Below are 18,001 nucleotides of genomic sequence, written 5' to 3'. Positions count from 1 at the left end.
CACTGAACGACCACACTCACGATGATGACGACGTGCCGTCTGCTGTGCGCCCTGTTGGTGCTCGCCCTGTGCTGCTGCCCGTGCGTGTGCGCGGTGGATACTGAAACGGTTGAAGAGTCTACCGAGAGGACCACAACGATGACTGCAACACAGCCACAGGATTCTAAGGCTAACGGTAAGCCTACAGTTAATGTGAAGGGAACCGGCACCAATCCATCGTCTTCCTCAACAGAGGGAATAGAGGGGAAGGATCAGCCAAGACCGCACGCACCACCAGTGACTAAGCCGGCTGGAAAGCCAGGAGAAGATGCCGGAGCGGGACAGAGTTTGACCGGTACGACAGGGTTACAAAGTGACACTAATAAATCTGCAGACCTCACAGATAAGGAAGACGAAGAACCCGCAAAGGCGACCACGACGAACAAACCTCCTGCCCAGACAACCACCACGACCACCACTACGACAAACGCACCAACCACGACCACCACTGCGCCAGAGCCACCAAGCACTACGACTACAGAGGCGCCAACCACGACGACCACCCGCGCACCGTCGCGTCTTCGCGAAGTCGACGGCAGCCTCAGCAGCTCTGCGTGGGTGTGTGCCCCGCTGGTGCTTGCCGTATCCGCGCTGGCGTACACCGCTGTGGGCTGAAGATGTGTTTGCGGTCTGTGTGTGCCAGCACTCAGCCACGGGGAAATGTGTACGTCCACTGTGGTCCGATGTATAAAGTAAGAGTCATTATGATGATCGTTTTTTTTGCTTTACTTGCCTCCGCTGCCCTGCTGTGTGCTCCGCGTTTTGCCCCACGTCCGTCACGTCGAACGCATCGCGGATACACTCATATGCATGCGCACTGGAGCCCTGTTTTTTATTATTACTCTTTGTTTTTTCTTGCCTTTTAAACTTCTTTTTGCAGTGTTTTGTGCGAGTTCTGCAATCGTACTGATTCAATCTGTTTCATGGTGTGCGCTGCTGCTGCTGTATGTTGCCATTTGTTACTGTGCGGTGGCTGTTACTTTGGCTGTGTGACTCGTCTTTTCTTTTACTTCTTCTGCGTTGACGGGGAGTTAGTTTGTGCTGAAGGCTACACGCAAGTGACGGGAGTGATGGCGATGATGACTGGCCGTGTGCTGCTGGTGTGTGCCCTCTGCGTGCTGTGGTGCGGTTCCGGCGGTAGGTGTGAAGAGGAGGTGGTACCTGTTGCCGATTTACCTGCTAATTCTGAGAGTGGTTCTGGAGGTCCCGAAAAAGACACCGATCATACGGTGCCTGGTGGAGCGGAAAACCTTTCTGCACAGCAATCACAGCTGAATAAGGTTAGGGGTTCGCCACCCGGGATATCGTCATTGGAAGCTCCCTCAGAGGTTGAATCAAAAAAAAAGCACACGCAATCCGACCCCGAACATACGGATTTACTTTCACCTTCAAAATCATCGGGAGAACAGCGGCAAGATGGAACACCCGATGGTACACCAGGGAGACTGGCGACTTCTCACAGTCAAGAGGACAGGAAACATCCATCCATTGAGGGTCCAGAGAGAAATGGTCCGCCATCTTCTTCAAGTAACAACAATACCGTCGGCCGCAAGAGTGAGGAGCGCACAGAAGATACTCCGAGCAGTACTGAAATTATTGTTGCCGCACCGTCTGAAGAGGGACAGGAGCGTGAAAATGTCGCTGCTTCCTTGGAACAACCCGAGGGAAATTCCACGGCCGCACCGGCCATTACCACTCAAACAATTTCCACGACACCGACTGACGACGGTACTGTGGACACCGTCAGAATGAGTGATGCAGCAGAACAATCAACAGGAACCGCTCAAACAAATCATACGATGACACCTGGCGACAGTGACAGCAGCACCGCGGTCTCCCACACCACTTCCCCTCTTTTGCTTCTTCTTGTTGTTGCGTGTGCGGCTGCTGCTGCGGTGTTGGCCGCGTGAGAGTGAGGGAGAGAGAGCCGTGCACCGCCCGCACACACACTCGTCTTTCACTCACTCTCTGTGTGTGTCCCCTTGCATGGACTCTCGCCCTCACCTCATCCCACGAAGCACACACATAATGTGCCCATTGTATATATTGCATGCACACCCATGCAGGCCCGTTGGTGCTCTCTTTTGCACGACACGCACCGCTGCCGTCCTGCCTGGCTGCATGGGCGGAGCACCGTAACTGTTTCTGTTTTGTTTTTATTGCATTGAGTGGGCGACCTCTCTCTCTCTCTCTCCCTGTGTGTGTGTTTTGCTTTACGGGAGCAATGAGAGTGTGTGCGCTGGTCGTCCCACGCTTCGGCTTTTTGTTTTGTTTTTCATTGTTTTGTGGTTGAGAGCACCCATTCCGCGGGCTGCGTGTGTGTGTTTGTGTGTGATGATATGAGTAATTTGCGTGTGTGCTATCGGCTTCTCTCTGCCGTTGCTTTCTTCTGACTCTCTTGTGCCGTACAGCTGCTCTGCAAGTATAGGCGCTGCCAAACACACAAGCACATGCACACATATGCCGTGCTTAAAACGCTGAGAATGCACGTACGCACAGGATTGTGGCTGCGGAGGCCCTCGCGAGGGGCGAAGAAGCCTGCGTTTTGTTGTTTTGTGTGTTGGTGTTTCTCGGTGTGTGCACACGCGTGACGAATAACGACACACCCGCCGTGACTGCTGCTGCTTGTAGTGGCAACAGTCGCTGTGTGTTCCCGGTGTACTGTTCTTCCTTCTCGTTCCGTGTGTCTGTGTGCGTGAGTTGTTGTTGTGGGGAGTGACTGCGGCGGGGATGATGGTGCCACTCACTGTGGATGGGTGGCGGTGCTTATTTTTTCACCCCTTTTTATTATCCTGTTTTTCTTCATTTCTTTTACTCTCTTACGAAGAAAGAACACAAACGCGAAACGCTACTGTGAAATTCGAAGGCCTAAAAGGATCAACAGCACACACACCGCCCACACACACATATTTATATGCTCTCACGTGTTGCTGCTGTGAAGGCACCCCGCACACACAACCGTCGCCGCGTGACCGGATCCAGCGGAGGGAGGAGGGAAGGAAGAGAGAGTGAGCCGCAGAGGCCCAACATGTCCCGGCGTGTGTTTACTTCCGCGGTGCTGCTCCTCCTCGTCGTGATGATGTGCTGCGGCAGTGGTGGGGCTGCATCCGCTGATGAGAAGCAGTCAGAGGCAGATCCAAATTTTGAATGGAATGACATCCCTAAGGATGTAACTGTGGAGTCGTTGGGTGTTCCTGGTCTTGTAAAAGTGGGGAGTGACGTGTTTGCCGTTGCCGAGGCACAGTGCAAAAAGGATGAAAAAGAGGATTTTTTTACTGGCATTGCATCCCAACTTCTCACGATGGGAAAGGATAACGGACCGGAGGAAGTGCTGAAGGATGTCAAGGATACACAATTTCTGGAGGAAGGCACTTCCACAGAGGAGGAGAACAGAGTAGATGTGAGCCGACCAACAGCCGTTGTGAAGGGAAGTGATATTTACATGCTTGTTGGAAAACACAGCCATGAAAATCTCGCTGAATGTAAGGCTGCGTCTGACGCAGTCAAATCCGGACTATTGCTGGTGAAGGGCCAGGTCGTTGGTGGAACCGGCAACAACCGAATCCATTGGAAGGAGACTGACGGTCTACCGTGCACTTTAGGCGACCAACACAACTCCTTGAAGCAGCTGATTGGCAGCGGTGGATCGGGTGTCAAGATGAACGACGGTACGCTTGTGTTCCCAGTGGAAGGCACGAAGAATGATGGAAAGACTGTTTCGCTGATCCTATACTCGAAGGATGCTGTGGGTGGGAAGCTGTCGAAGGGGATGTCTGACGGTGGCTGCAGGGTTCCCTCCGTCGTGGAGTGGAAGGACAAAAAACTCATGATGATGACTGCGTGTGATGATGGCCGCCGCAGGGTGTACGAGTCCGTTGACAAGGGGGATTTGTGGACGGAGGCACTCGGGACACTCTCTCGCGTGTGGGGCAGCAAAAAGGTCGGAAGTGAGAAGGCCGTTAGGAGCGGGTTCATCACAGCGACGATTGAGGACACGGATGTGATGCTCGTCACTCTGCCGGTGTATGCCAAGGCTGAGAGCGAAGAAAATGGAAAGGAAAAGGGTGAACTCCATCTTTGGCTGACGGACAATACGCACATTGCTGATATTGGGCCGGTATCCGTGGAAGGAGACGATGAGGTTGCCGCCAGCTCCCTGTTGTACAGAAGTGGAGATAATAATGAGTTGATTGCACTGTACGAAAAGAAGGGCGATGCGGAGAAGCCACCACTCGGTATGGTCTCTGTGCGTCTGACTGCGCAGCTGGAGCGGGTGAAGGATGTGCTGACGACATGGAAGAAAGTGGACGAACGTGTCTCCCAGGTGTGCCCCACTTCACTTGCTCTGAAGGATCCCTCAGCTGACACTGACTGCAGCGCTGTTAAGATCACGGCTGGGCTGGTTGGCTTTTTGTCTGGCAACTTCTCTGATAACAAATGGAGGGACGAGTACCTTGGGGTGGACGCCACAGTAAAGGGTGGTGCAGCAGAGGCAACAAAGACTTCCGATGGTGTGACCTTCCAGGGAGCGTGGGCGGAGTGGCCCGTTGGCGCGCAGGGGGAGAATCAGCTGTACCACTTTGCGAACTACAAATTCACTCTTGTGGCGACGGTGTCCATCGACGGTGTGCCGGAGGGAGATACTCCCATTCCTTTGATGGGTGTGAAGAGGATGAATGGTGTTAAGAGTACTGTACTTCTGGGGCTGTCGTACAACAACAGAGAAAAGAAGTTGGAACTTTTGTCCAGTGGCGGGAAGGCGTCGGAGCTCAGCAGCAATTGGAAACCAGGGAAAACACACCAAGTGGCCATTGTGCTGCAGAACGGCATCCAGGGCTTTGTGTACGTCGATGGTAGGCTTGTGGAAGGTGCGCCATTTGATATGAAGGATAAAGGTTCGAAAGGGATCTCCCACTTCTACATTGGAGGGGATGGAGGCAGCGCGTGGAGCCGACAAGACGTGCCCGTGACGGTGACGAACGTCCTGCTGTACAACCGACCGTTGAGTGACAATGAGCTTACTGCGCTTAACACAATCAAACTTTCCATTCCACAAACAGCGGAAGCAGGAGAAACGGATGAAGGTACCGCTCTTGATGGTGGAGCACACGGTGATGCCAGCAATTATTGCGGAAGCGGACTGCTGCCATCGCTGCTTCTTCTGTTGGGACTGTGGGTGTTTGCGGCTCCGTGAGGAGTGACTGGCTGCCGCGTGGGACACCTGCGGCATCCCCAGCAGCGACACACACACACCTGGTAATGAACTTCTCTTGTTAAATAACTTTTATTAACTTTTCTCCTTGTTTGCTTTGCTGTGCGATTTTAATTTATTTGTCTTTTTTTCTTTTTTCTTTGTTGTGCGATTGGGCGTCTTTTCTTTTTAAAAATTCTTTTTTGTTTTTATTTCTAATCCCTCATACCCCCAACACTTTTTATGCTTTTGGGGCAATCACTATGGACGTTTTTCCTTTTCTACTCTTCCCTCTTTTAATTGTTTCTTCTGCACTCTTCCTGTGAGGGGTGCCATGTGTTTCCGCCCAACTGCTTCACTCGCACACCCACCGACACGCTCATGACGACGGCCCTGTGCGCCTCGCCCGCTGCACGCATGAGGAGGGGCCGCGACGAACGGCGCGCTGAGGGAGCCGTGACATGTGGGCGTGCGACGAGGGCCGGTGGGGCGGAGCACACATTTCTTTCCCTCTTGTTTTGTTTTATTGCGGCCAGGGCGGGCAGACACCCGCAGCGCCACACACACACAGCCACACCCTGCCGCCGTGTTTTTAAGATTTTTTGCTTTGCGTGTGCATTTCACGCGCCGGCACTCTCTTGAGCATTTCTTTTCCCCTCCTGATGTTTTCTTTTTCTTTTGCTGCGCTCACTCTCCCGATGGAGTGACGCGGCTGCCGTCATGTCTGCGTGCTTCTCTCAGTCTCCACACACACGAGTGACTGAGCTCTGCAGGCCGCACTCACACGCCGATGAGAGGGCTGAGGGGAGCAGCAACACGCAGATGACCCCGTGAAATATAAACGATGTGCGGACACACGGAGGTTCAGACGGTTGAAGGACATTTAAATATCTTTTTAATTTTCTTTTGCGGGCAAAATATATACAGACAGCTTGGTGTGGCCACACGGCAGCCGGCTGCTTTTTTAAATTTGTGTGGAACATTAATGGACGATTTCTTTTTCATTTATAATTATTTTGTGCGATGGGGTTTATATAAGACGAAGGGGAAAGTTTTTTTGTTTTAAATAAATTTTGTGTGGATTGCCGCTGCTTGGGCTGCAGTGCAGTCATGAGTTTGAGCGGTCTTCTTCTTGTTGTTTCCGTTATGCGTCTCTGCTGTACATTGTTGTGCGTCCCTCCACATACTCTGCTCCCTCTTTTCTACTTCATTGCTTTGTGTTTCTGCAGGCACACAACAACCACACACACACAAGATGCACATTGCAGTGGATTTGAATGCTCCTTTTGTAGTGCATGCTGGCAGTTGCGTGTGGCGGCTGTTCTCTTCCGTGGCCATGAGGAGAAGGGAGGTGGAGGGAGTGAAGTGCGCAGCCCGAGTCTCTTTTCCTGCGGGTGTGGTGCACCGCGTGTGACTGCGTTGAGTTGGGCTCCGTGTCCCATTGAGGGCGGGATGGCTGGAAATTTTTTGCCGCGTCATGGATGGATGAGGGTGCACTGGCGCGTGTGGCTGTTGTGGTGGGTGCTTGCTCCGTGTTTGTTGAGTGGGGTGGCTGGGAGTCCTGGACATGTATCTGGTGATGCGGATACGGTGGTTGTGCCGGTGGATGTGTCGTGTGCTCCGAGTGACGGCAGCCTGAGGTATCGCGTGCCTGTGTTTGTGTGTGGGAGTGGAAGAAGTGTTCTGCTGCCGGTGCTGAGGCTCAGTATGAGAACTGTACTTTCAGTGGCTTTGATGTGCGCATGCATGGCAGGAATGGTGAGCTGGGTGCTGTGTGCCATGTGGCCAATGCGGTGCACACATGTAGCAACTGTGCTGCCAGCTGTGCAACGAAGGAGGAAGGGGCCACCGTTGCCTTCACGATGAATGTGACGACACATAAATACGCCGGCCCTTATGAATTGTGGTGGCGTCAATTTTCTCCCGATGGAACCATCCATCCGCCTGCACGGAGCGGCGATGCTGACCAGACGGGCATCTGTCAGTTGCCGTCGCCCCGTGAAGGGAAGGATGACACAAAATCTGGTGAGACAACTGCGCCACAAGTTAATGCTGAGCCGTCACGTCAACACGAGGATTGGCGACAGTCTGCCGCGGCTGACGGACCCAACACCGTCGATCGGAGTCCCGCATCCAACAAGTGTAGGAAAAAGTTTCGCATTGCAACCGATCCGAAAGAAAACGTGGCTCCAACACCACCCAAGAGGAGGCCTAGCATTGCCACGAGTCGGAACATAGAAATGGATCCGAATGCATTTGAGACGATGACTGCGCCCGCCACCGCGTTGAGGATTTCAGTGGGCTCGAAGGATGCCCGTAAGAGTGAGGCCGTTGACGGCAGCGGCGAGCACTTTTCTGGGGAAATTGCGGGAGGAATGAATGGTCACAACGTCTCCGGAAAAAACAAAGCGGTATCAAGAAATGTGACCTTGCACGATCTGGAGCGGCGTGAGTGCCGAGGACCGCCTCGCCCTGTTTGGCGACGTGAAGTTGATACTATGCGATTCAACTGGCGACCGCACTGCGCGTGTGTGCGTGTCTCTGGCGTTGCTGCTGCTGCTGCTGGAGCTATGTGGAGTTGTGGTAGTCTTTCGAGCTAAAGAGGGTGGAATTGTGACTCTCCACGGGGGATATTTACCGCATACTTTGCGGCTTTTATGTCACTGTTTTTTCTCTTCTTTTTTAATGATTTACTGATTGCCTTTTAAACTTTTTTTCTTTTTTATTGCTGTTTTTCCCTTTTTTCTTTTTTGTAATGTTCTTTTTGAATCTTTTTCCTCTGGAGTAATAAGTACCCTTTTTTCCCCCTCATTATTTAATGTTCGGTTGATGTACACTGGAATGGGCGAAGTGTTTCCCTCTCTTTTGTGTGTTTCTTTTTTGTTGTTGCTGACACGCGGTGCCGGCTCCGCTGCCTTGCATCCCACGGACTGCAGGAACGGGGATTGGGAGAAGAGGCCGGATGCCGCGTGAAATGTGAGGGATATTGTGTGGGCTCGTGAAGCAGTACAATCACTTATTTTTATTTTAATTTCTTTTTATTGGTGCAGGCAATATGAATGTACAGAAACACAAGGTCGTCTATATTCTGCTCCATGGCACATGAAATAAAAATTCTGCCGAATGAATTTTCTTCATTGTTTCTGGGAGTCCTGTCGCACACTTAAATTGTGTTTTGTGTTTTTCCTGCTTTTTTTAGTTTTTTGTTTGCAGGTCGGTGTGCGTGCTGCTTGTGGTGTTTTTTACTGTGCCACTCTTTTTGCTCTCTGTTGACGGGGAGTTATTTTGTGCTGAAGGCTACACGCAAGTGACAGGAGTGATGATGGCGATGATGATGACTGGCCGTGTGCTGCTGCTGGTGTGTGCCCTCTGCGTGCTGTGGTGCGGTGCCGGCGGTTGCGCTGAGAATGATGCGGAGGTGGTGGAGATTCCTGCCGGTGGTAAAGGTGCGGTGGGGTCGACTGGAACTTCAGTGCCAGGTCCAGGCGTCTCAGTTTTAAGAATAGATGTGCCCAATGTTAATCAATCAAAAGAAACATCTGCAGTAAAATCTTTTGAAGGAAACGAAGTTAAAACTGATCAACAGGATGTTGTTAATGGAGTGGAGGATGAAAAAAATAATAACTCTTCAGAGCATTTAGAAGAAACTATGGAAGATGGTCCAGGAAAAGAAAGAACAGAGCCGCCATTACAAAACGTAGGACAAGAAGAAATACAGCCGCCACAATTGCAAGTGAATTTGCCACAGAAAGCGCAGCCACAACCGCAACAGTCACAACCGCTACCGCCATCAGCGCCTCAGCCACACATTTCCGCTTCAGAAGAGGGTAAAGGCGTTGGCGAGAACAATACGGGTGGAGAAGGTCAGCCCTCATTGGGAGTACAAGATATTGGAAACGCGGCTCCAAAGAACCCCAGAAAAGAAGACTTATTAGAGGGTCCAGGTAAGGAATCAGAAAGCAGTGAACAGGTTCAAACGACAGTGCCAAACACAGTAACGCCGGAGCACAAAACCCAAAATGAGATGTTAACTCCGGAACAAAAGACCAATGAAGGCCAAAGCACGGATACATCCACGAACATACCCGAACTACAAAAGGAAAATAAGAAATACCCTGCCTTTGCAGAAGTTACGGCGCAGAGTACATCAACTGGCAGTCAAGAAAAAGAAGCTGAGCCATCTACAAGCGAAGAACCTTCTCCTCTTGAGGAGGAACAATCCACAGGGACGAAGACAAACGAGGATGCTCGAACTCCGGATGCTGCAGCGACAGAAAAACGCCAAAATGGCGATAATGAAAAGGTTGGCGACAGTGACGGCAGCACCGCGGTCTCCCACACCACCTCCCCTCTTTTGCTTCTTCTTGTTGTATGTGCGGCTGCTGCTGCGGTGGTGGCCGCGTGAGGGTGAGTGAGAGAGAGCCGTGCACCGCCCGCACACACACTCGTCCTTCTCTCTCTCTCTCTCTGTGTGTGTCCCCTTGCATGGACTCTCGCCCTCACCTCATCCCACGAAGCACACACATAATGTGCCCATTGTATATATTGCATGCACACCCATGCAGGCCCGTTGGTGCTCTCTTTTGCACGACACGCACCGCTGCCGTCCTGCCTGGCTGCATGGGCGGAGCACCGTAACTGTTTCTGTTTTGTTTTTATTGCATTGAGTGGGCGACCTCTCTCTCTCTCTCTCCCTGTGTGTGTGTTTTGCTTTACGGGAGCAATGAGAGTGTGTGCGCTGGTCGTCCCACGCTTCGGCTTTTTTGTTTTGTTTTTCATTTTTTTGCGGTTGAGAGCACGCATTACAATTGTTTTTAGATTATTGGGTTGCTTTGACTGCGGACGTATGATTTTTTATTTTATTTTATTTTTGTATTCTTTTGAGGTATTGTGAGTGTTTCTTATCCTTGTCAAGCCATGAAGTGTCTTCTTTTACGTACAGCATGCGTCAGTTGTTCCGCATCACTTCACGGTCTGCATTGCTGCTGGTGCTTCTGGTTGTGATGATGTTTGTGATGTGTTGTGCCGGCGGGTGCTTTGCTGCCAGCCTGATGTGCTCCTGCTCCATTGAAAAAGCGGTGCGTGCCGAAAGGGAAAAGTCGATCCCGGCTGTGGTGAGGGACGTGCCTTTTGGATATGAAGGTGCGTCGCAGACATGCACCGTCATTGGGAGGAATGGATGGGCGCCCATCCGCATCCATATGTCGACAAGGGACCTGGATGATACCAGGAAGTATTGCAGCTCAGAGCAGTATTACGCAATGAATTTATTGGTGGCAATTGCGAGTGTGAAGGTGACGTTTTTCTATGCTGAGAAAAGAGAAGTATTTGTTTCATTATACTTTGCAGCCACTGTTCGTTAATGGCCTGCGGGCTCTCCGTAGCGATGTGGCCAGTTTTTCCTTCCTGAACGATGCTGTAGTGCGAGAGGTGGTGTTCCCAAATAGTCGGATGCTCAGTTGTCGAGGACGGGTGCATTCCCACATCATGTGCGGCAGGGCCTCCCGTGGACCGTCAGGCGGCTCAGCGGCTGGTGGTGGTTGCCGTAGCGGAGTGGCTGAAGGGCTATGGCTGTCATTGGAGCTTGCGGAGGTGCGCTGTCCGTTTTTAGCTCGTTGATACGCTTGACATTTTTGGTAGTGACCTGCGCGTGAGGCACTTCTTGGGAATACGGTGGAGCTGTCGCAGAATCCACATGCGATGCCTTCTCCAGCGATTGGAGTGCCAGGGTGGACACGTCGGGCGTGTGCCTTCATACGATGGACGAGAAGATTCTGCTGCAGCTTGGGCAGGGCGACGTTGATCTGCTGCTCGTCGTTCTACGAGGAGGTGCCGTCGACACGCCAGGTGGAGGTTCCGGAGGCGGTCGGGGTGGTCCTGCCTCTTCAGTGTGAGGGAGGGCAGCACCACCGACATGAAGGGTTACTTGTGATCCGCAGGGCGCGTGCCGGTCTGCCGAGGAGTGGGCAGGAGGACGTCCATCAGCCGCTTGCTGCTCGGCAAGGAGTGGCGGTGCTCAAGTCGGGAAGAGGTTACGGCCGAGACAGAGCACAGACGCGGTCCCAACAGCACCGCAGCACAGCCGATCCCAGAGGGCAGGGACGTGGCGCTGCCATGCCTCAGGGCATCACAGGCCTGGGCTCCAGAGGGCACCAAGCTGTTTCGCACGGACCTCTAGCAGCATGGAGAAGCCACGGCGAAGGACATGATTGCGGTCCTCCCGTTTGCGGTGCATTTCAGCTCGGGGCAGGCTGCCGCTGCAACACACTTGGCCTGCTCCATTCCGTCCGTCCACATTCCTGTGGGACTGTTACGGCTGCCGCTCGCACGGTGCCTCGGTGCATCTCCAAACATGTGGTCACAGCGGCCAGAGGCGTTGCACACGCCGAGGTGGAAGCATCACAGTCAGCTTCACGCAGGACAAAGCGGCATGTTTCCGTCGTGGCAGCATGCCTGCCTGTCGCGGGATGCCGTCCTTCGTCCCCGCAGTGTGGCATGGCAGATGGTGTTCCGAGTCCATGTAAACGGGTGGATGTCCCGTGGGAGACACGCAGTACGCGTTGCGCAGTCACGTCGGGAAACGAGACGCTGTCGCCGCTGATCCACGTTGCCTGTGCCGGGTCGTCGAACAGCTCACACTCCATGCCGCTTGGGGGTGGCGGCGAGGTCCTCTCCTGCCGTCGTGGATGGTGAGCAACCGTCCCGCAGCTCATGATGTGAATTCAGGTCAAAAATAACCGCTGCGGGGCCTAAGCGACGAATGTTGCCCGCAAACCGAACAGCGTGGGCAATTGCCGTTGGAGGGTTTCAGAGGTTAACCACGTACATGCTGGGGCTGGCCGGTGGGCGCACGCGGAAGGCAGTGGTCTCCACGCAGTTGGTGCCAGCAGCGACAGGCGCTCGCACGGCAAGGTGTGGCGCACCAAGAAGGCCACGCCACCGGCACGCCCACCGCAGGCCTGGTGGAAGTTGCTGCAGCCAACGAGCCTCGTCACTGGAGCACTCTGGTGCCTGCACTCCTGGAGAAGAACGATGCCTGGCCGGTGCTGCGCCAGTCGTGCTGCAAGGGCAATCCTGAAGGGCGAATGGCCTGAAGTTCTGAGCTGCCAGATAACCACGAGGCCATCGTCATCGGGGCTGCGGCTCTTGCAGACACCATCGCAGCGGGTGATGCCGACGGAGTGACCGCAATAAAGCGACTGTGCGGCTGTCAGCCGAGCTGCAGGCAAACCGCCTCGCCGCTCCACAACCGACAGAGCGTGGGACCTTCTCGAGGGGTGACGCCGTCGTGATCCCCATCACGCCCGCAGCAACGCCCTGCTGCAATCACACCCACAGAGAGACAAGGAATTGTGTGTGGATGTGTGCCGAGAGCACAGCGACTGTCACCGTCGGAAGAGGCCATCGTGGCACCGTCCGTCACGCGTCAGCACACACCGAGCAGCGCACGCAACCGGAAGTGCAAAAACAGAGGTAAAAGAAGAATGACCCCAAGAGCAGGCAGCACTTTCTCGCATGGCGGGCATCGTGCAGCCGCGTCAGCCGGCCACAAACTCAATGCAAAAGGCGTCCCACACACATCCATCCAATGGCACCGTGATTCCCACCGCACGCACACACGCAGCGGCCTCACCATTTCGGCACGGGATGCAAGCCAACGTCCCGCCGTCGCAAAGAGCATTCCTGCAGAACACTGTGCAAATACTTTTGTGTGTGCTGGAGTAGCAGAAAAGAAGAGGAGCACAGGGAGGCACATCAACACAGCAAGAGGCACAGCTGGACGGCAGCGATACATGCGGCACGGCCCCAACCTCAACAATCACGCACGGTGGCAGCACACATCCATCGAATAAATAAAACAAAACACGGCGGCAGGGTGTGGCTGTGTGTGTGGCGCTGCGGGTGTCTGCCCGCCCTGACCGCAAAAAAAAAAAAAAAAACAGGAGGGAAAGAAATGTGTGCTCCGCCCCACCAGCCCTCGTCGCACGCCCACACGTCACGGCTCCCTCAGCGCGCCGTTCGTCGCGGCCCCTCCTCATGCGTGCAGCAGGCGAGGCGCACAGGGCCGTCGTCATGAGCGTGTCGGTGGGTGTGCGAGTGGAGCAGTTGGGCGGGAAACACACGGCACCCCTCACAGGAAGAGTGCAGAAGAAACAATTAAAAGAGGGAAGAGTAGAAAAGGAAAAACGTGTCCATAGTGATTGCCCCAAAAGCAAAAAAGAGGGATGAGGGGATGAAAGATTTAAAATGCAAAAATTAATAACAAAAAAAGACTACCAAAAAATTTAAAGCAAACAGAAAAAAAAATTAAATTTACAAAACAACAAAAAAAGACGAGGCGTGGGACGACCAGCGCACACACTCTCATTGCTCCCGTAAAGCAAAACACACACACAGGGAGAGAGAGAGAGAGGTCGCCCACTCAATGCAATAAAAACAAAACAGAAACAGTTACGGTGCTCCGCCCATGCAGCCAGGCAGGACGGCAGCGGTGCGTGTCGTGCAAAAGAGAGCACCAACGGGCCTGCATGGGTGTGCATGCAATATATACAATGGGCACATTATGTGTGTGCTTCGTGGGATGAGGTGAGGGCGAGAGTCCATGCAAGGGGACACACACAGAGAGTGGGTGAAAGACGAGTGTGTGTGCGGGCGGTGCATGGCGCTCTCTCACTCACTCTCACGCGGCCACCACCGCAGCAGCAGCCGCACACGCAACAACAAGAAGAAGCAAAAGAGGGGAGGTGGTGTGCGAGACCGCGGTGCTGCCCTCACTGTTGCCAGGTGTCACCGTATGATTTGTTTTGGCATCGGCAAGTCTTTCTGTTGTTTGTGGTGCTGCCACACTGGCTGTAAGAGTATCGTTGGTATTAACAGCTGCGGGGTCGTTGTGTGTTCCTTTTGTGTCAGGCCGTTGAGCATCATTGCCGTTCTTATCCGCATTTCTCTGAACATCACCACTGCCAATTGTAGGGATGGATGATGCTGTTGTGTCTGCTGGATGGCCGTTGGCTGTATTCTTCATCAAATCCGATGGGACCCTCTCTTTACTGTGTTGCTCTGCCTCATCATCCTTTGAAGGAGTTTTAGGTGCTTTATAGTCCGTTGCGGTTTCTGAAGTTGTCGTCTTTCCAATTGTTGGTGTTGGAGTCTGCGTGTCTGTTGTTGCTGCTTGTGGATTTCCCTCTCCTGATGATAATTCCGTTGTTGATGCTTTTGACGACGGTGGCGGTACTGGTGTTGTTGGTTGTAATTGTGGTGTTGTTTTCAATGGCGGCGTTGGTTCTTTTGGTTGGTCGCTGAAACGGTCTCCCGTATCCACAGCACTCCGCAGTTTCTCGCGTTCAGTATTATCCTCACCAGTAACTCGAATTTCTGGTCTATCTTGTGTATTAGAAAGGCTTTCTTCTGCAATGGGCATTGGCTCCCCCGGTACTTCCACTTTGAGCAATACGGACGCCGCAGGATCGGTTGGTTCTAAATGCTGAACGGCTCGCTGAGATTCCATGTTTTGGGTGGATGACCCACCGCTGGGGGTCGTTGGAGCAACACCACCAGCAGGGGGACCAGATTGAATGACAAGACCAGCACCGTCACTTTCACCAGGCATGGCGGTGCCAACAACTGCACCTGAAGTTGAAATTGAATCATCCTCTTCCCTAAGAGGAACATCATCCTCACTAGCTTCAGCCTTTATAGCAGGAATAGGCAGTGCTGACCGTAAGGGCGGCGTAAGCGCAGCTTTATCACATCCGCTGGGCATATGGTACCAACTAGCACCCAACGCTCCCGACGCCATGCAGCCACCCAGTGCGCTGTTCTCGAATTCTCTCGCATAAACCCATCCGGCACCGCACCACAGCACGCAGAGGGCACACACCAGCAGCACACGGCCAGTCATCATCATCGCTCCTGTCACTTGCGTGCAGCCTTCAGCACAAACTAACTTCCAGTCAACGCAGAGCAGAAGTAAGCAGAGAAAAAAGTAACACAGCCAAAGTAACAAACAGCAGCAGGAGCAGCACGCACGTCGAGGCAGAGGAAATCAGTACAATTGCAGAACTTGCACACCGCCCTGCAAACCAGAAGTTAAGCAATAAAAACAAGAAAAGAGTCGAGTGTCCGGCAGGACTCCCGGAATAAATAAATAAAATTTATTCGGCAGGACGTTTATTTCATGCGCCAAGCGGCAAAATAAGAGCATGTGTTTGTGTATACATATATTGCCTCCATTGAATAAATTTAAAAGAGATCTTGCTGTTCCACCAGCCCACACAACATCCTTCACACTTCATTGCGGCATCCGGCCTGTTCCTCCAATCCTCCTTTCGTGCAGTCCGTGGGACGCACAGCAATGAGGCCGGCACCGCGTGTGGGCAAAAAAAAAAAAAAAACAAAGAGGAGGAAAATGTCTCTCATGACAGTGTGCAGCAGCCGACCATTAAATAAAGGAACAGCAAGGATACTTATCATTCCAAGAAAACAACAAAACCAACAGTAAAACGTAAATAATAAAAAAAAAAACACGCATGCAACGTGGCACATGTTCTCCGTGAGGAGTCGCAATTCCATACTCTTCGGCTCACAAGACCGCCACAAATCCACACAAACCCAGAAGAAGTAGCAACGCCCAATACACACACACACGCAGAATGCCGTCAACAGTTAACTCTCGCAGTGTCAATTTCGCGTCGTAGAGCACGGCAAAGCAGTCGTCGGGACTCACACCGTTTCCGGAATACTGCGCGGTGAATTCTCGTAATTGGGGTTTTCGTGTCCAGAGGCATTGCGTTGAGTCAATCCGTCCGCATCACCCTCAGCAACAAATCCACTGCCTGCAACGCCATTTTCTGAAACGAGAGATTTGTGTCCAGTGGCGTTGTGCTCACTCACCTCGTCCGTGTTATCCGCAGCAACGTGTTCCCTGCCGCCATAAGTGACAGACATGATCCCGGAACCATTCGACGCCACTAATATTTTCAAACCATAGGCAAAGAAAAGCCTCTTCTTGGATGCATTCGGGACCATCATTTCGTTCGGATTGGTGGCAAACTCAGGCCTCGTCTTAGGCGTGCTGGTCGCCGTGTTGGATGCGGGACTCCGATCGACGGTGTTGGGTCCGTCAGCCGCGGCAGACTGTCGCCAATCCTCGTGTTGACGTGACGGCTCAGCATTAACTTGCGGTGCAGTTGTCCACCAGATTTTGTGTCATCCTTCCCTTCACGGGGCGGCGGCAACTGACAGATGCCCGTACGGTCAGCAGCGCTGCTCCGTGCAGGCGGATGGATGGTTCCATCGGGAGAAAATTGACGCCACCACAATTCATGAGGGCCGGCGTATTTATGTGACGGCACATTCATCGTGAAGGCAACGGTGGCCCCTTCCTCCTTCGTTGAACAGCTGGCAGCACAGTTGCTACATGTGTGCACCGCATTGGCCACATGGCACACAGCACCCAGCTCACCATTCCTGCCATGCATGCGCACATCAAAGCCACTGAAAGTATAACTCTCATGCTGAGCCTCAGCACTGGCAGCAGAAAACTTCTTCCACTCCCACACACACACACACACGCGATAGCGCAGGCTGCCGTCACTCGGAGCACACGACACATCCACCGGCACAACCACCGCATCCGCATCACCAGATACATGTCCAGGACTCCCAGCTGCCGCCACACGCACACGGAGCAAGCAAGCACCACAGCAGCCACACGCGCAAGCGAATCCTCATCCATCCATGACGCGGCACCAAAATTTCCAGCCATCCCGCCCTCAATGAAACACGGAGCCCAACTCAACGCAGTCACACGCGGTGCACCACACCCGCAGGAAAAGAGACTCGGGCTGCGCACTTCACTCCCTCCTCCCTTCTCCTCATGGCCACGGAAGAAGACAACAGCCGCCACACGCAACTGCCAGCATGCACTGCAAAAGGAGCATTCATATCCACTGCAATGTGCATTTTGTGTGTGTGTGGTTGTGTGTGCCTGCAGAAACACAAAGCAATGAAGTAGAAAAAAGGGAGCAGAGTATGTGAAGGGACGCACAAAATGTACAGCAGAGAAGCATAACGGAAACAACAAGAAGAAGACCGCTGAAACTCATGATTGCACTGCAGCCCAAGCAGCGGCAATCCACACAAAATTTATTTAAAACAAAAAAACTTTCCCCTTCGTCTTATATAAACCCCATCGCACAAAATAATTATAAATGAAAAAAGAAATCGTCCATTACTGTTCCACACAAAATAAGAAAAAAACAGCCGGCTGCCTTATAGCCCTACCAAACTGTCTGCATACATTTTGCCCGCAAAAGAAAATTAAATAGTTGCATGTCTTTCAACCGTCTGACCCTCCGTGTGTCCGCACATCGTTTATATTTCATGGGGTCATCTGCGTGTTGCTGCTCCCCTCAGCCCTCTCATCGGCGTGTGAGTGCGGCCCGCAGAGCACAGTCACTCGTGTGTGTGAGGACTGAGAGAAGCACGCAGACATGACGGGAGTCGCGTCACTCCATCGGGAGAGTGAGCGCAGCAAAAAAAAATCATCAGGAGGGAAAAGAAATGCTCACGAGGCCGACACCGAAGGGAGTGCCGGCGCGAGAAATGCACACGCAAAGCAAAAAGAAAAGAAAAACACGGCGGCAGGGTGTGGCTGTGTGTGTGGCGCTGCGGGTGTCTGCCCGCCCTGGCCGCAAGGAAACAAAACAAGAGGGAAAGAAATGTGTGCTCCGCCCCACAGGCCCTCGTCGCACGCCCACACGTCACGGC

General features: G+C 53.0%; 8 protein-coding genes across 8 annotated transcripts, besides 7 other annotated features; 5 read left to right on the top strand and 3 right to left on the bottom strand.

The window, feature by feature from the left end:
- Positions 1-3,004: a sequence feature (areas not merged during assembly with more than two copies in the genome that could not be assigned to a particular haplotype).
- Tc00.1047053506965.190 (mucin TcMUCII, putative) lies at positions 22-654 on the top strand (the record flags this gene model as incomplete). Its single annotated transcript, XM_809065.1, has 1 exon — positions 22-654. The coding sequence occupies one exon, from the start codon at positions 22-24 to the stop codon at positions 652-654; it is 633 nt and encodes a 210-aa protein (XP_814158.1).
- Tc00.1047053506965.180 (mucin-associated surface protein (MASP), putative) lies at positions 1,110-1,949 on the top strand (the record flags this gene model as incomplete). The annotated part of the gene is made up of 1 exon (XM_809064.1): positions 1,110-1,949. The coding sequence occupies one exon, from the start codon at positions 1,110-1,112 to the stop codon at positions 1,947-1,949; it is 840 nt and encodes a 279-aa protein (XP_814157.1).
- On the top strand, positions 2,954-5,233 carry Tc00.1047053506965.170 (trans-sialidase, putative; the record flags this gene model as incomplete). Its single annotated transcript, XM_809063.1, has 1 exon — positions 2,954-5,233. The coding sequence occupies one exon, from the start codon at positions 2,954-2,956 to the stop codon at positions 5,231-5,233; it is 2,280 nt and encodes a 759-aa protein (XP_814156.1).
- Positions 3,005-3,848: a sequence feature (heterozygous, Esmeraldo-like haplotype).
- Positions 3,849-7,768: a sequence feature (areas not merged during assembly with more than two copies in the genome that could not be assigned to a particular haplotype).
- On the top strand, positions 6,973-7,830 carry Tc00.1047053506965.160 (uncharacterized protein; the record flags this gene model as incomplete). Its single annotated transcript, XM_809062.1, has 1 exon — positions 6,973-7,830. The coding sequence occupies one exon, from the start codon at positions 6,973-6,975 to the stop codon at positions 7,828-7,830; it is 858 nt and encodes a 285-aa protein (XP_814155.1).
- Positions 7,769-9,118: a sequence feature (haploid, Esmeraldo-like haplotype).
- On the top strand, positions 8,550-9,635 carry Tc00.1047053506965.140 (mucin-associated surface protein (MASP), putative; the record flags this gene model as incomplete). The annotated part of the gene is made up of 1 exon (XM_809061.1): positions 8,550-9,635. One exon carries the CDS (start codon positions 8,550-8,552, stop codon positions 9,633-9,635), a length of 1,086 nt encoding a protein of 361 aa, XP_814154.1.
- Positions 9,119-18,001: part of a sequence feature (areas not merged during assembly with more than two copies in the genome that could not be assigned to a particular haplotype) that runs on past the window's edge.
- Positions 10,080-10,102: a sequence feature (AT_rich).
- Positions 13,911-15,137, bottom strand: Tc00.1047053506965.130 (mucin-associated surface protein (MASP), putative; the record flags this gene model as incomplete). Its single annotated transcript, XM_809060.1, has 1 exon — positions 13,911-15,137. One exon carries the CDS (start codon positions 15,135-15,137, stop codon positions 13,911-13,913), a length of 1,227 nt encoding a protein of 408 aa, XP_814153.1.
- Positions 15,369-15,389: a sequence feature (AT_rich).
- Tc00.1047053506965.120 (uncharacterized protein) lies at positions 15,953-16,261 on the bottom strand (the record flags this gene model as incomplete). Its single annotated transcript, XM_809059.1, has 1 exon — positions 15,953-16,261. One exon carries the CDS (start codon positions 16,259-16,261, stop codon positions 15,953-15,955), a length of 309 nt encoding a protein of 102 aa, XP_814152.1.
- On the bottom strand, positions 16,587-16,997 carry Tc00.1047053506965.110 (uncharacterized protein; the record flags this gene model as incomplete). Its single annotated transcript, XM_809058.1, has 1 exon — positions 16,587-16,997. One exon carries the CDS (start codon positions 16,995-16,997, stop codon positions 16,587-16,589), a length of 411 nt encoding a protein of 136 aa, XP_814151.1.

Source organism: Trypanosoma cruzi, genomic scaffold, assembly GCF_000209065.1.
Source record: "Trypanosoma cruzi strain CL Brener 1047053517145 genomic scaffold, whole genome shotgun sequence".
Lineage (NCBI taxonomy): Eukaryota > Euglenozoa > Kinetoplastea > Trypanosomatida > Trypanosomatidae > Trypanosoma > Trypanosoma cruzi.
This window is presented reverse-complemented; position numbering and strand designations above follow the sequence as displayed.